The 14774-nt window shown below is 35.5% G+C and overlaps 1 protein-coding gene across 1 annotated transcript in view; it reads right to left on the reverse strand.

Annotated features, from left to right (window-relative positions):
* The window catches only part of mnx1 (motor neuron and pancreas homeobox 1), a 5304-nt gene extending 1047 nt beyond the window's left edge, over nucleotides 1-4257 (reverse strand). The window contains exons 1-2 of the mRNA XM_015377460.1: nucleotides 3686-4257; nucleotides 2624-2784 (exon numbers count right to left, since the gene is read on the reverse strand). Coding sequence (XP_015232946.1) covers nucleotides 2624-2784; nucleotides 3686-4187 — 663 coding nt within the window. The 5' untranslated portion in view covers nucleotides 4188-4257. The remainder of the gene's footprint in view (nucleotides 1-2623; nucleotides 2785-3685) is intronic.
* Between the last annotated feature and the right edge of the window lie 10517 nt (nucleotides 4258-14774).

Here is a 14774-nt window from a genome sequence, read left to right on the forward strand (position 1 = left end):
TTACTTAATTCATGAGTTGATCAAGTTGACCAATTTTGTCTTTTTTTGTTGCTATGTATATTATTTTTCCTTGGACTTAAAAGATATCAAGCAGTAAGTAAACTGGGTTCCACAAAGGGAGGTGCTGGGTGGGAACTTTTATGAACACAGGGTCACCTTACAATATACATCAAATAATAAGAACAAAAACAGCTACAATAAAAACATTGGAAAAGTAATTCAAAATAAGACGAATTTTACAATAGTCACCTGGATTTACATCAACAGAATAATAACTTGGTGTTCAAACAACAAAATGGACCCCATTTGGCCATCATTTTAAAAGCTTTTGGAGGCACCCTTGTCAGTACTTAACTAATTAAAAACATTCATAATAAAAGGTCTTTTATATGGTGAATCAGAAATTTGGAGATTTTCTTGTGTCTACGGAATAAAGAAAAGCCAACATGTGCCATTCATCCAAAGAAGTACAAATTTGGCTGAAAAATAAGTTAAAAAGACAATAATTCAGTCAAAATTGTAGAAGGTGTTTGCCATCAAATTTGTTCAATGTTCCTTTGAGCATATCAGATTGTAAATGTGATGTTGAATAGTGGTTCGTTTTTAATACTAACATTTTGATGAGAATTTAACTTTCAGAGGTTGACCGTACATCTGAATTTTCATGGGTTGTGTTCATCAAAGGACAGTAAGACTGAAAATTTGGTTAAAAAAATGGTATAGAATGTTTCGTCATAACTCAACTGTCCAAAGTTGGAGTGATGGAGCATTAATTGAATTTTCCTTCAGCAAGTTTACCAAGCAATGTTACCAACGCTAACATCAAACTTGCAACCAATACAGGCTTTATCTATTAATTACAAACAACCATTGATTTTATTACATTTAAAGCCAAACCGATCAAGCAAAATGATCTTAGTTATTAGACTTTACCAAATGCAGGTATAGCATATTTTAGTTATTAAACTGATATTATGTAGGCTAAACTCAGACATACTGATTAAAATGTATGTCCAAAATGTTTGAAATAGTGCTACCAGTAATTATTTTTTTTACAACAGCAAAAAAATGCCAATATCTGAATCTATTTTGAAATGTATGTATAGTTAAAATTGTAATATATTTCAAGTCCATCATAAAAAAAAGTTGAGCTTTTATTTGAATAGTTAAAAGCAAAAGTTATCAAAATCTGGAAAGCATTCTTCATTGGCATAGAAATGTTACTTTACTTCATAAAGGAACTGCAAGCTTTATTTTAAAAATAGTGTAGTAAGGAGCTCAAAATACTGATATTAAGTCATCTGATTTGTTCTGGTTTAAAGGTGAACTTTTATCAGATGGGCTAAAAAAACACAATAATAGCATCTTTGTTTTGACTAACTTGTGGACCTAGTCTAGGAGAATTTAAAGGGCTGTAAATATTAGTAAGATTACAATAATTTAGATCAAACACGTTGAATTTTGTTGCTCTTTTCAGTAACAAATCCCTTTCAATTTGCAAGTTCATTCAGTTCGCTGTAATTTATCATTTATTTCGTGTCCATGGGAGAATCTGATGGATAATGTGTTCTCGTCACATTTGGATTTTATAGCAGGATTTCATGTTGGAAGTTTCTTTGTTGGAGCAAGTCTAAGTTCAAATCTAATTTAGCAACAGAGCAAAACTAAAGTTTGGTTGGAATCTAAAGTCCTTAAGTTTGATCGAACTGCTCCTTAGTTGTGGCTTTTAATTTTAGAATTGGTACGGACGCTATAAGGCGGACATACTTCTGAAATTTATTTTATTAAAGATGCGGTGTAAAACTGTTCTTTAAAGGTCAAACATATTCGTCAAGCAAAACTTTGTAAACTTGTGTAGCAAATTCATTGCTCACAAATTGCAAGTCTTATCTGGCAGTCAGAGAAAAGGGTTTAATATACAACCGTGATAGAAATAGATTTTTAAAGTATTTGTTCAGTTTGACCTAAATTAGCAAAAGCACTTGTATTAAAATGAAAGAAATGGCAAGTCTTAGCTGTGGCTGTTAGGAAAACTGTTTTAATGGAACCTCTGTGATAACCAGTGGCTGATCTGAGCTTAGCTGTTTTCTAAAGGAAGACAACTGGAAATTTAACATAAAATCATTTATCTTGGTGTTTAGCAGTTGTGTAAGTGGTTCGTTTCTCAATTTAATCATAGTAAATATAATAATATAATAAATATAATAATAAATTGAAAAAAAGAATGTTTGTGCAGTCTAAATTATTTTACATTTAAAGTAAACATCATTAGAAACTAGGTAATATGTTTGAGAAATATTATGAACTTGAATAAAAGCTAATTTTACTGAACATTTACATTTTTGGTAAATAAGAAGTTACAATGTTTACCCTGCATCTTTCTCTGGGATAATAGATTAGAATTTGTTTTTCACTGTAAGTTAAAAGAAATTTAAAATAAAGCCTATAGGCTGCTCAGATAAGCAATACAGCGATAAGCAATACAGCATGAAATATATAAGGTTGTACCTTTTTTAAGAGTTGATGCATGAAGGGGTTTTATTTATTTTTAAGGCAGGCCTTCAACATCTTATTAATCTTTATCCTACATCACTTTTTTTAAACGTGCAGAAATGAGTTATACCTGAGTTTCTGTTAACATGAGCGACGTGGCCACCTCGAATCGCTTTGGTCTTGACAAATACTTGTTCAGCTTGAACTGATGCTCCAGCTCCAGCAGCTGCTGACTGGTGAATGCTGTCCTCGGTCTTCTGCACTTGCCCAGTAGGTTGGACTGTGTCTGAGCTGCAAAACAAAACGATTACATTTGCACACATCTTTTTTTTTTTTTTTTTGTCTGTGCAAAAAAACAACAACAGAACCCAATTGCAAATGCATAAATTTTTGACATAGGCTGTGTTTAATTTGCGTCTCCTGCAAGTTTTTTTTATTATTATTATTTTATTTTTGAGAATTATTTTATTTTATTATTTTTTTTTTTGGCCTAAATAAAAATTAATGCAACCAAGAGATAAAGTCCAAAGAATAGACCCACTTTCCGTCCCTTCATTTTGAACAAATCTGCTAAAGTGCGGAGAAACAAAAAAGGCAGTATCTGGTGAGCAAATCGCATGTCGGCTGTGGCTTTCACACTCCTCTGCCACTTTCCCCTCTGTCCATTATCTGTCAATTTTAGTTCCTCTGCAGAAAAAATCATCGAACCTATGCATCGAGACGTTACTGACGGAAATGTGTCCCAAAACAGATTAAAAAAAATAAAAAAATAAAATAACATGCAGTTATATTTTAAGCTTTGGTGCATGCTGTCTTAAAGCACCTTTGTATGCGCCTTGGTGTCATTTTGTGCCTTTTCATCTTCTTTAGTTGCATAAATTATATCCGACAGCAGCAATTATAACAGTCAGAATATTTTGAATCTGCTAATTTTCTTTATGATTTTATAGCCTATTTACAACAGTTTACCGGTTCTTCCAAACAAAATACCAGTTTAAAATTTGGTATTTTGTTACTTCAATTTTAACATGCTTCTATTTTATTGATGTCATCAGAATATATTTTTTTATTCTTCTAAAATATCTAGTATTTAATTAATTGTCTAAATAAAACAATTAAAATACGCATTTTATTCTGATTCAAATATTTGAGAAAAATGGGGATAGCCTTCTATTAGGAAGCTGAAACTCACCATTAAAATCGGACATTTTTGGGAGCATCATCCCAGCTGTGGACACTCTCAGCCAGTGATCCAGCTGGAAGGTGCTGGCCGTCAGTTTAATGGGATCACTAGTGTGGTGGTGATGCGGGTAGGAGTAGGACAGTGCGGGATGTTGGCCCGTGAGCGCAGCGGCGGAGTATGAATACATGGGATGACCGTAGAGAGCCTGCGCCGGGATCCCCCCGCTGCTCTGCGGGTGTAGTCCCACCATGCCGTGCGCGCTGTTCAGGAACCCCGGCTTGGGAATCAGACCGCAGGTGGAAACCCTCGGCGGAGACGGCGGCGTCTCGGCGCGTAAAGACTCGGCCGCGGCTGAGAGCTCCGGGGCAGCTCCGCCTCCTGACTGTGGGATGGAGGATGAAGAGGCAGAGGATGAGGAGAGGGAAGTCACAAGTGCCAGCGGTGAGGTCTGCGCCTTGGGTGTATCGACTGCTAGAAGCGCGTCGATGCGAAAGTTTTTGGATTTCTCCATTGGTTCGGCCGGTGCGCGTCCCGGTTGCCTCTGCGGCCGCTAAAGTGATGGAGAAATCAGTCCTGTTTTCTTCACCTTTCACAAGTTGATGATATGCTCCGGAGTGTGAGAGAGGAGCTCCGATTGACACTTAATCCCGGTCAGATGGAGGCGATTGGTGCAGCGTGAAACAGGGGGGCTGTCCCAACGCAGCCATCCAGAGGACCAACAACGCCTCCTGCCCCACCATCCCAAAGCAGGATGGTGGCATTAATATTCATTTCCTAATAACTTGATGATGCAAACGTTTCCTTCTGTGGAATAAAATAAAATTATATATATATATATATATATATATATATATATATATATATATATATATATATATATATATATATATGTATTATTATTATTATTTTTTTTACTTTTGTAAAAAGTAAGGAAGGTCATCCATTCTGAAGATTAACATTTCCACCGCGTAAAGTGTTTCTCTCCTTATCAATGCCTGTTTACTGAGCTTGCTCCCAGGCCATGGATGCTCAAAAGTATTTTCTTGTTCAATTCTGGGTCAAAGCGGATTTTTATACGATCTTTAATTCAGTCTTTTTGAGGATAAACAGTTAAACATCATTAAACTAACAGAATTAACCCCTGTAATGTGTAAAGCATTGACATTGCCTCCATCTCCAAGGGGCTGAAAGTCTGTTATACGCAACTTTTTACATACACTATCTCCTTTTTTTATTCCAAATACAGTTCAGCAGACTTAGACTTTCCATCTTTTAATAAGTAATACAAATAAATTGTAAAATACCGATCTTATTTAGCTTCAAATGGAATGATTAGGGTTTTGGTCAACTGAAGGATCTTTTTTTTTTTTTTTTATGCATATGACTTAGACAACTTTCATTGTCATTTTGTATACAAACAGTTTATACAAAACAAAATATCAAACTTACTTTTAACTTTGAATGAAAAACTGTTGTCTTTATGGAAGACTTTCACTTTTCCTCCCACTATCATTAAACGATAAATGGTATTTTGTTCAAGATAAATAAATGAATAAAAAGAAAAATAAATTAATAAAAAGTTCAAATTAGCTGCAGGCGGAAGGGGTCCGGCCTGAATGAGCCACTTAAAGCTAATTGAAGAGGAGGTCGAAAACCAGAATTATTGACACCCCGTTGCCCTTAACCTGTCTCCCAATAAAGCTGATTGGTTTTTGTCGATTCATCAGCGAAGCGCGGTCTCTGGGACGTTTATTTGCTCGGGGGAAATCAACAAGTCAGCGAGGAGTTTTCTAGTAAAGGATGGCCGTTTAATTGCGGCCCCTGATGATCATGACCAATTAGGGAATGATAACTGGGAGATTGATGTGGGGACTGAGATGTATTCATGGTGGCCTGCAAGGAAACCTTATTATAGCACAGTTTAATTTATTATAAATGTTTTTTCTTTATCAGTTTGGATCGGATGTATTTTTCTTTGTTATTAAAAGAGGTGCTAAGACTTGGGAAACCATTTGCGCACTTTTGGAGTCTAATAAAAAAACTGAGGGTTTCTTTTCTTCGGCTAAAAGCGCAACTTTTGGGTTTATTTGAAAAAAAAAAACAACAACAACACAAACAATCCTTTAAATGCAACTTATCAGCCTCATTTAACAGCTGGTTTTCATGGGCACACAAGTTTAATTTCATTAAAGGCCCCAAACATAAATATTTCTATTAAGGCAACGGTGAAATATGAGGGCATTTACTATTGGCCCCGGCCGATCACCCAGATTTATGGCCTCTTTTCATCACATCTTTAAGCCAGAGAGAAATTAATAAGGCTCCCCGAGCCGGAGCCGGACCTACTAAGCCTTTTTCTTCCCTGAAAGCTGTTAATTTGCCCCGTAATTACGTCCACAATTAAGTAAAAATACAAATCAAGGTGACAAATTGGAGGAGTTTATATATTAATTACCTGCTGGTGGATTAAGTGGGAGCTGCTCTGTCTCTTTTAATGCAATAAATATATTCGCCCCAACTGGCCCAAATGGATGCATTTATGAAATGTTGGAAAATGCTTTTGGAAACATTAACTACTCATAATCAGTATAGTTTTATTTCTCTTTTTATAGCACAATCTCCCCTTGGCTGTTCTTTTACAGTATCAGGGAGAATGGACCATTTAAGCATATATTTTATTTCTCTCATATCAGTAGAAAATCCACTCAGTTTATTACAAAATATCGCATTTGTTGTTTACTGTAACTGCTTTAACAATTTATGTAATTAAATTTCTGATTAACATTTATTCTCTTATTTCCTTTTAATGCGAAGACTTAGAATACATGTTAAATTAGAAAGACTTAATTTAAACTGATTAACCAATGAATCAATGAGCATCAGTTTGTGTTGAGCTGAGCCTGTATTGCACAGGTTCTCATAAGCTCATTTGGGGACAATGTTAAAAGTTTTCATTTATATCACAAAGAACAGCTTTTCAAGTATTGTTTCCAAATAGATTTTTATAAACATCTAATGGACACAAGACTTTTGCATCATCCGATTTATTGTTTTTCAGTTTTACTTCTTATTCACCAATTTGATTTAAATAGAGTTTGCTAATTTGGCTCATCTATCAAATGTAACTTTTCCTATTTCTTTGCATTAACTAAAAGCTTATTTGTATGTTTTATTAATCTGCTGTAAAGCAAATTGGACTTTAACTGTTTTTAAATGTAGTGTAAGTAAATTTAACATTGGGTAAATTTTCTGGCCTCTTTCCTCTGTTAGCTCGCTCTGTTGATATCCAATTTCTAAAAGGTAGTACTGGAAAACTAAACAAAACACTTTAAGTGATGCAGTATTGACCACAGAAAAAACTAAGGATTGATTTGATTGGATAAACTTTTGGCATAAAATTTAAAAATAACAAGCTGTCAGTTTAATGCTCCAGGATGCTCTTTTTTTTTTTTGTGCCTATCTTTCCCTGCCAATCTGCAAAAGCAAGAATAGCTTTGCATCCCTGTTTTATTTTAATTGTGGTCCCGGGCCAGCTGGACTAAAAATGTGGGCAAAAACACCCAAAAGGAAAACAAATTTTCAATTCTAAAGACACACACACCATCGTTATTAATCGGACCATATCTATCATCACACTGCAAAGTTTATTTCTTCTTTTTCTTTCAACCTTAATAAGTAATATTGTGACTCTTAAAAATAAAGCAAATTTATCCAGAATCTCTTGAGAATTATAAGTTGTCTCTTTTATAAAAGTTCATGTAACTTGCAGCTCATTACAAGTTTTTCCAGTTTGAGAGAAAAATGGGCAGCTTGGATTACAAAGGTTGCAGACTCCTGGATTAGCATAAAGTGGTGTTTAATTTGGAGTGAAAGGAAAATAACAAAAGGTTTTAACACTAGTAAATTATTCAAGTTAGGAACTACTTGAAAAAATATAGCTGCACATCTTTGGCAGTATGTCTCTACCTGCTTTGAACATCTGAAAGTTTCATTCTTTGCCATTTTTCATCACAAAGTAGCTCAAACTGCTGGAACAAGAAAATTGTCCCATTGTATTCTGCAGCCTCTATCAAGTTTTTTTATTACTTCCCTACTGAGGGAAATTCTCCCACCTGCACGATCCTGTCACAGAGGTTGCTCAGTTTATTCTAACTAATCACAGACCCATTTTCCACATATTTACAGTCTTCCTTCTAAACTAGTAGCTCTTTTTCATAAAACAGTGTGGATAGCTAAATTATTATTTGTCTAACATGGACCTAAATGTTAAACCCACTTGGAAATTAATTAGAATAGTAATAAATTACAAAATTTTAATTGTGCAGGAAAAAAGAAAACTGAAGAATAAAATAAACTCATAGTAAAAACAAAGTCAGCACAAGTGGGCCTGGAAAAAAGAAGGAAACTGAAGAGAACAGGAGAATCTGACTATACAGTGACTGAACTCAGAGGCTTTGATGCTGAGGAAGTCACAAGTGGGACTGTTAACTAGATATAGAACAGCTGAGGGAGAGCAGTGAGCCAAGACAAGTGAAGACAGATTAACTAGATTAAATATTACCTCAGAACTACAGGAAGATCGCTAAGCTGAAAACACTGAAGTGCAAATCCAAGCGCAAACAAAAGAACAGTTGTGCTTTGGTTTTCAGAGATGGGTTGACCAACCAGCGGAAACAAAAATCCCATAGGGATTATTATGAAAATATTCTCAATGTTTGGCTCTAATCCCAGTTTAATAAAGAAAAATTCAGCAAAACTTTGAAATGGCTTCCGTCAAATATGTTGTGCAGAGCTTATAGTTTCCTTATCTAATATTTTTTTTGTCTTTGCCATTTTTCATAAAGGTTCTGATTCTTTAATGGTGAGACTGCTTGTTGCTGTCTGTATGCCATTTTCTTGCAAATGTAAAAAGTGAATTTTCCTGATGTAGGATCAATAAAGCCCTGTGAGGTTATTTTAAGGACATCAATGCGAAGACCGAGTGTGACTGACAATATAGGGGGAGGCTTTGGAAACTGGCCCAATACTTTTTTCTTCAATTGATAACATGTTAGATGGTTTAGGATTTTATTAAGGTGCGCAACGACGGTTGCAGAACCTCTGCATGGGGGCGTGGTCACGCACAGAGACAGATTTGTCAGTTGAAGAGGGTATGTGTCAGAAGCACAAATTGGCCTTAATACTGCACATGCTCAGTTGGAGCCTCCCCACACCAGCAGGACAGAAAACACATTCACAGTCATCTTATAACATAATTGAAAACATGTGTTTCTGAAATTTGAAAGTAATTTTTTATCATACTGTCCTTACGTTTGTGTAAATCCCTAGGTAGATTAAATTAATTTTTGGTTTACTTCGTATTACATGGTTAACCTGTGCTGAAATATGTGTGTCTAGTGTAATAAAAACTACTGCCCCCAAAAGGTTCTTACACCATGGAGCTTTTTTTTCCCAGTTCTAGTTTTAATCTCTCTTTAAGTAACACTTCTTAATACAATAAAATACTATAAAACTGTACTTTAAGTTTAACACCAATTTCATCTTACCCAGACAGTGAGGATTAGTTGGATTCACAGCACTGAGCTGCTCTTATAGTTGTGGTGAAAAAAAATGCGGAATGAGCCCAAAATAAGGGTTACAACAGCTTCTTGTAGATCGGCAGGAACACACAAGCTGTGGGAACAAGGCATTCACACACATATATTGTTTTGCAGAACAGAGTCATCACTGAGAGTTATCTATAAGACTGTAAAAAAGAACAGGCTTCTTTATCCACAAGTACACACTGTTCCAAGTATTTGTGACTTGCACAGTGTCAGTGAATAATCTATTAATGTCCAAAATCCCTGTTTTTAACAGCTGAGCAACCTGCATATTCATATAATCTCGTGGTGTTAGGGGTGCAAAGCTATATACCAACATCACAAACCAACCTAGCCTGGAGAAAATTGTTTTTGAAAGCCACTTTTAAAACTTTTTTTCTATTTCGAAAGCCTTTGGAATGTCATGAATATCCTAATAAGCTCTGTTTGTCATGTTAAGTTTGGATGTTTGATAACAGTAGTATTTGAAAAACGTTCAGAATTTAGTTAACACGTTTTGTGATGTCTGTCAATGTGCACTTTTTAGAGTGATCAAGGTATCAGTTTAGTTGTTAATAAGTTTTATAAACAATGCAAATTATCAGACTAATATGGCCATCGAGACAAAAAAAAAAAACAAGTTTTGAAATTGAATGGATTCATGACATATTTTGACTGTCTCTGAGAACCATCCAAGCGAAGGGGGTCGACTGCAACAGCTGACCATCAATGAATATTGTGAAAAATCTGTGTGATATAATCATATTTAAATGGTATGGGCAATGGCAGACAGATGTAAGTTTAATATATGAAGAAGTGGTTGGTCTAGTCTCAAATGTCTTGAAGTAATTGACAGAAAAGGACAAAGTGTTGATAAATGATAAATCCTGAATCCTCAGTGAACTGAAAAAAACAACAGCTTTAGAAAGGGAGACAGGTAATAATTGGTGAGTATACAAAAGCAACCTAAGGTCAAGCTAGAGAAAGCAAGGGCGCTTACAGAAAGAAGCTGAAGAGTAGGTTCCAGCAGAACATTATAAGAGTGATGAGGAATGAAGAAGATCCCATATTCTAAAAAATGTTGGGGTAAAAACATGTTGGTTTCCCACCACAGCGCAGGTTAAATAGAACAGAACAGTTAGTTTAACCCAACAATATTGGTTGGTTCACTCAATACAATAATTGGGTTGTTCGTAAATCCCCATTGGATTAATTTATGAAACTCAATCAAGGGCTTAAATTGGCTACACTGTTGGGTTGTTTAAACCCAGCAAGTTGCATTGTTAATATATTATTAACTTTTTATATATTATGATATATTTCATGACTATTATATCATTATTATATCAATAGACATTATGATTATGAAAGTTATTTTGTATATTTTATAACTATTACTTATTTATATTGCCATTCCAATTATTTATTATTTTCTTCATGAAATATATAACAAGTGCAAGTGGAAAATAAAAACCATTTGAAGCACATCAAGAGCTGTCTCATCTTCAATAGCCTTGCCCAAGATTAGTATAAAGGCTTGAGGGCAAATAAATCTATTTCCAAGCAGCAGCACAATGAGAGTGACCTGATAACTTTGCTTTCTAAACCTACTGCACCATGTTACTTCTGACCTATGGTGAGAAAAAAGACAAATGAGCAAAAAGGCCAACCAAGCTGCTGGCAACTTGTTGCCTTGGCAACAATAGTCCTTTCGGGGTTTTCTTATGAAAAGCAATTCTGTTACTTGCACTTTTAACTGTGAAATAAATAAAAAATTACCATATTAGTAATTGGTTTATCATTTATGATATACAAGTCTAGACAGAGCCAAAAACCTGGACATGTTCCTCAATAAGTTCAGGAACAGGTTCAGCATCCTTCTCTCCTGCCCACAGTCAAACAGACATCCGGTCCTCTTTTGACCAAAAGTTTCTCTTTCACACTTCCATTTTTTCATCTCACCTCTGCCATGGACTCTTTTGCTTCTATGTGCTTGTTCCCAATCACATTAGATAATGGCACTGCTCTCTTTGACCCTGCTGTCTGTCTCTAGAAGTCAAGTGTAGAGAGACAGAATCAAGATCAAGATGGCTTTGTCCAAAGAGTCCCAAAGGCCTTTATAGGTCATTTTTGTGGGATTCCACAATTCCTCTTCAACATTAGCCTGACCTGGGAGATAGTTCTAGTGATGTGAAAGAACACAGCTAACATGCCTTAATGATTAAAGACATCCCACATCAGAAAGATCCTAGCCCTCAAGGGCCACTTTTCTGCAGGTTTTAGATGCTTCCCTGCTTCAACACAGCTGATTTTCATTGAATTCCAATGAACATGTTTTTGCTGCAATGCAATCAACTGAAACAGCTTTGATGAAACTGAGAAACATTAAAATCCTGTAAGATAGTAGCCCTCAAGAACTGACTTTTGACATGTCTGTCCCAGAGATACACCTCTTGGTCCTCCCGAGAAAGCAAACAAAGAGCTACCAGGATCCCCTGCAGTTTGTTTACCGCCTTTGAGCTGCACATAAAGATATCATCACACCCCTTCTTCAATAAACCGACTCTCAGTTAGACAAGGCAAACAGCACTTTTTTTTTTATCTCCTCAGTGCATTTAACATGATTCAGCCTGATTTATTTGATCAGAAACTATTTTACATCCAAGTAGCGTGCAGGTCTTTATATATACACACACACACGTCAATTCCAAACAGATGGTATCGGTATATTGGTATCGGCGGATACTGCACAGCCAGGTATTGGGGCCAAAACATTGCATCGGTGCAACACTACTACCTGACAAACAGACTAACCATGTAGTCAGCAGTACAGGAGCACCCCAGGAGACTCTCACTATTAAATTTTACTATGTTAACCTCTGACTATAAGTAGACAACAGAGTCCTTTCATTTGCAGAAATACTCACACGGCTATGCAGTTCGGTTTATCAGAGATTGACAAAAAGCTGAGTACAGGAAGCTGGGGGATACTGTACCTTTGTGGCATGCTGTGGAAACAATCATCTTAACCTGAATGTATATACAAAACCAGAGAGATGATTGTAGATTTCAGAGGAAATTATTTGAACAGATCAAATGCTATTACCATCAAGGGAGAAGATGTTTAAGTGGTGGAGGAGTACAAATACTGCAGTTTTCAATTGGACAACTGACTCAACTGGAGGCAACTGTGAAGTTGTCTACAAGAAGGGACATAATAGACTGTACTATTTAAAGGAAGCTTAGGCATTTCAGTGTATATCTTTCATAAGTATGTTGAAGGGAGTGTGATCTCTTCTGCCTTGCTGCAGTTGAGCAAAAGTGGCATGTTGACCACTTAGACCACCAAAGTTTAACCACTTGACTGCAGTGTTCGACAAATCCAGACATCTCTGCTTTTCCAACCTTGAGACACCTATTGAAAGACTAATATGTCAGACACCCTGCAAGAAAAAATATCTGCTCAGATTTTGTGTTGAGAACCAAAAGCAGAAGCCCCTCCCCCAAAGAAAGGGGTGAGAGAAGAAATTGACTTTATTTGCTGCAGGACTGAGAACCATCCAAAGTATTTGGAAACAGATACAAATCCAGTGGGAAACTTAATAAAATAAGAAATATATATAGCAGGGAGGAAAGGTAGATGTCATGAGACAATGAACAGAGCAGCAGAGCAATTTGGTGTAAATGAACAGATTGTTGAATTTCCTATACACTTGTTGCGTGATTCTGGTATTTTAATTAGTGTTGCACCGATACCGATACCAGTATCGGACGGGGCCCCGATACTGCCCTAAAATGGTGGTATCGGTATCGGCGAGTACCAACAAATACGGCACAGATACCATTTTGAGAGCCATAAGTTTATTCAAATATTGTCACCCACTCCTGGTAGGCAATGATAAGTTCTACTGGATTCACTTTGTATTAGATTTTTTCCTGCTTCACAAAGGTAGGCAGCAGCTTGACAAAGCCATGATGGCAATTAATTTACATTATTATGGTATCGCTATCGGCCGATACTGCACAGCCAGGTATCGGGTATCGGTATCAGGGCCAAAAAATGGCACCGGTGCAACACTAATTTTAATATTCTTTTATGCAAGGTTGGTAAGTTAATGACTATTGGTTGGTTTCTGATACAGATATGGCTTTCAAAAAGTAGGCATTCAGTTTATAACAGGTTCTATAGGACCAGGCTTTAAATAGGCAATTCTGTAAGCCTTTGAAATGGGTATTAACAGAAATTTTAGATTGCTGTCCTCATCCTGTTTGAACATACAGCTGAAATCAATATTTGATATGGTTATGAAAATTCTCGAGAATTGTTATATATATAAAATGTTAGAATCACACTACAGGTATTGCATAAATATTTTATATGTCTGCTTTTATATAACTATCTTTACTGAATAATGTAAAACACAAGCCATGAATATATCACCTACAAAAGTATTCCAAATTTGAACTAAAACTCAACTTAAACCTATTTTCATTCATTCAAACGTTTCTCAAGAATAGCAAGACCTTTTTCAGATAAGGACTATTCATCCAAGCAAAAAAGCAATTATTTCTTCTTTTGTTTTTTATTGGCGGGTGGCAACCAACTTAAGGTGCATTTACGGCCACCTACCAGACTGAAGTGTGGTTACGAGTGATGTCAGAGGGAAGTTATTAATACATACCTCAATGGTGTGCATGAATGTATTATCTATCAATCAATATACAAACTCACATATAAATTAGTATGTGCGTATATGCACATGCATACACACTTATATTCTTATTTTAAATACGATTAAATAATCCAGTGTTTTTAAAAAATATAATTAACTAATTTCTAGCAGAATAAGATTTACTTCCTAAAAGGTTTATCATTGAAAATCAAATTTTTTCTCTAATATTTTTCTTTTTTCTCTTTAGTGTTGATTTTAAGTGCTGACGTTCCTGTGAATAATTATTACATTCTAATAATACATGTTCCACTGTTTCCATCTGATTACAGTAATTACAAGTCCCTGTGTCATGTTTCCCTATTTTGAAAAAAGAACTATTAAGTCCAGCATGAGCAAGTTTAAGTCTTCTTTCCACCTTCCATTAATATAACTATTACCCCCCACAGTCTTTTGAATTTTATAAAGATCTCTACCAGTGTCATGATTATGCCATTGTTCCTGTCAAACCTTACAGATTTTATTTTGCATTATAGATTTACCCTCACTTTTGCTTAAAGGAATACTTAAGTTAATAATATTTGATTTTAAGGCCTGTTTAGCTAATATATCTACTTCATTCCCTTCCATGCCTACATGAGCAGGAATCCAGACAAATCGAACAAAACATTTCTTATTATGAACAAATCGAACAAAACATTTCTTATTATGAAGCTCAACTAATAGGTGATATATATCTAATAATAAATCTAATCAACAAGACTTGCCAGATTTGATACTTAATAATGCAGCTTGACTGTCGGATGCAATAATATAACTATATCCTTTCCTAACATTATCATTAAG

The sequence above is a fragment of the Cyprinodon variegatus genome, unplaced genomic scaffold (assembly GCF_000732505.1).
Source record: "Cyprinodon variegatus isolate N-32 unplaced genomic scaffold, C_variegatus-1.0 Scaffold154, whole genome shotgun sequence".
NCBI lineage: Eukaryota > Metazoa > Chordata > Actinopteri > Cyprinodontiformes > Cyprinodontidae > Cyprinodon > Cyprinodon variegatus.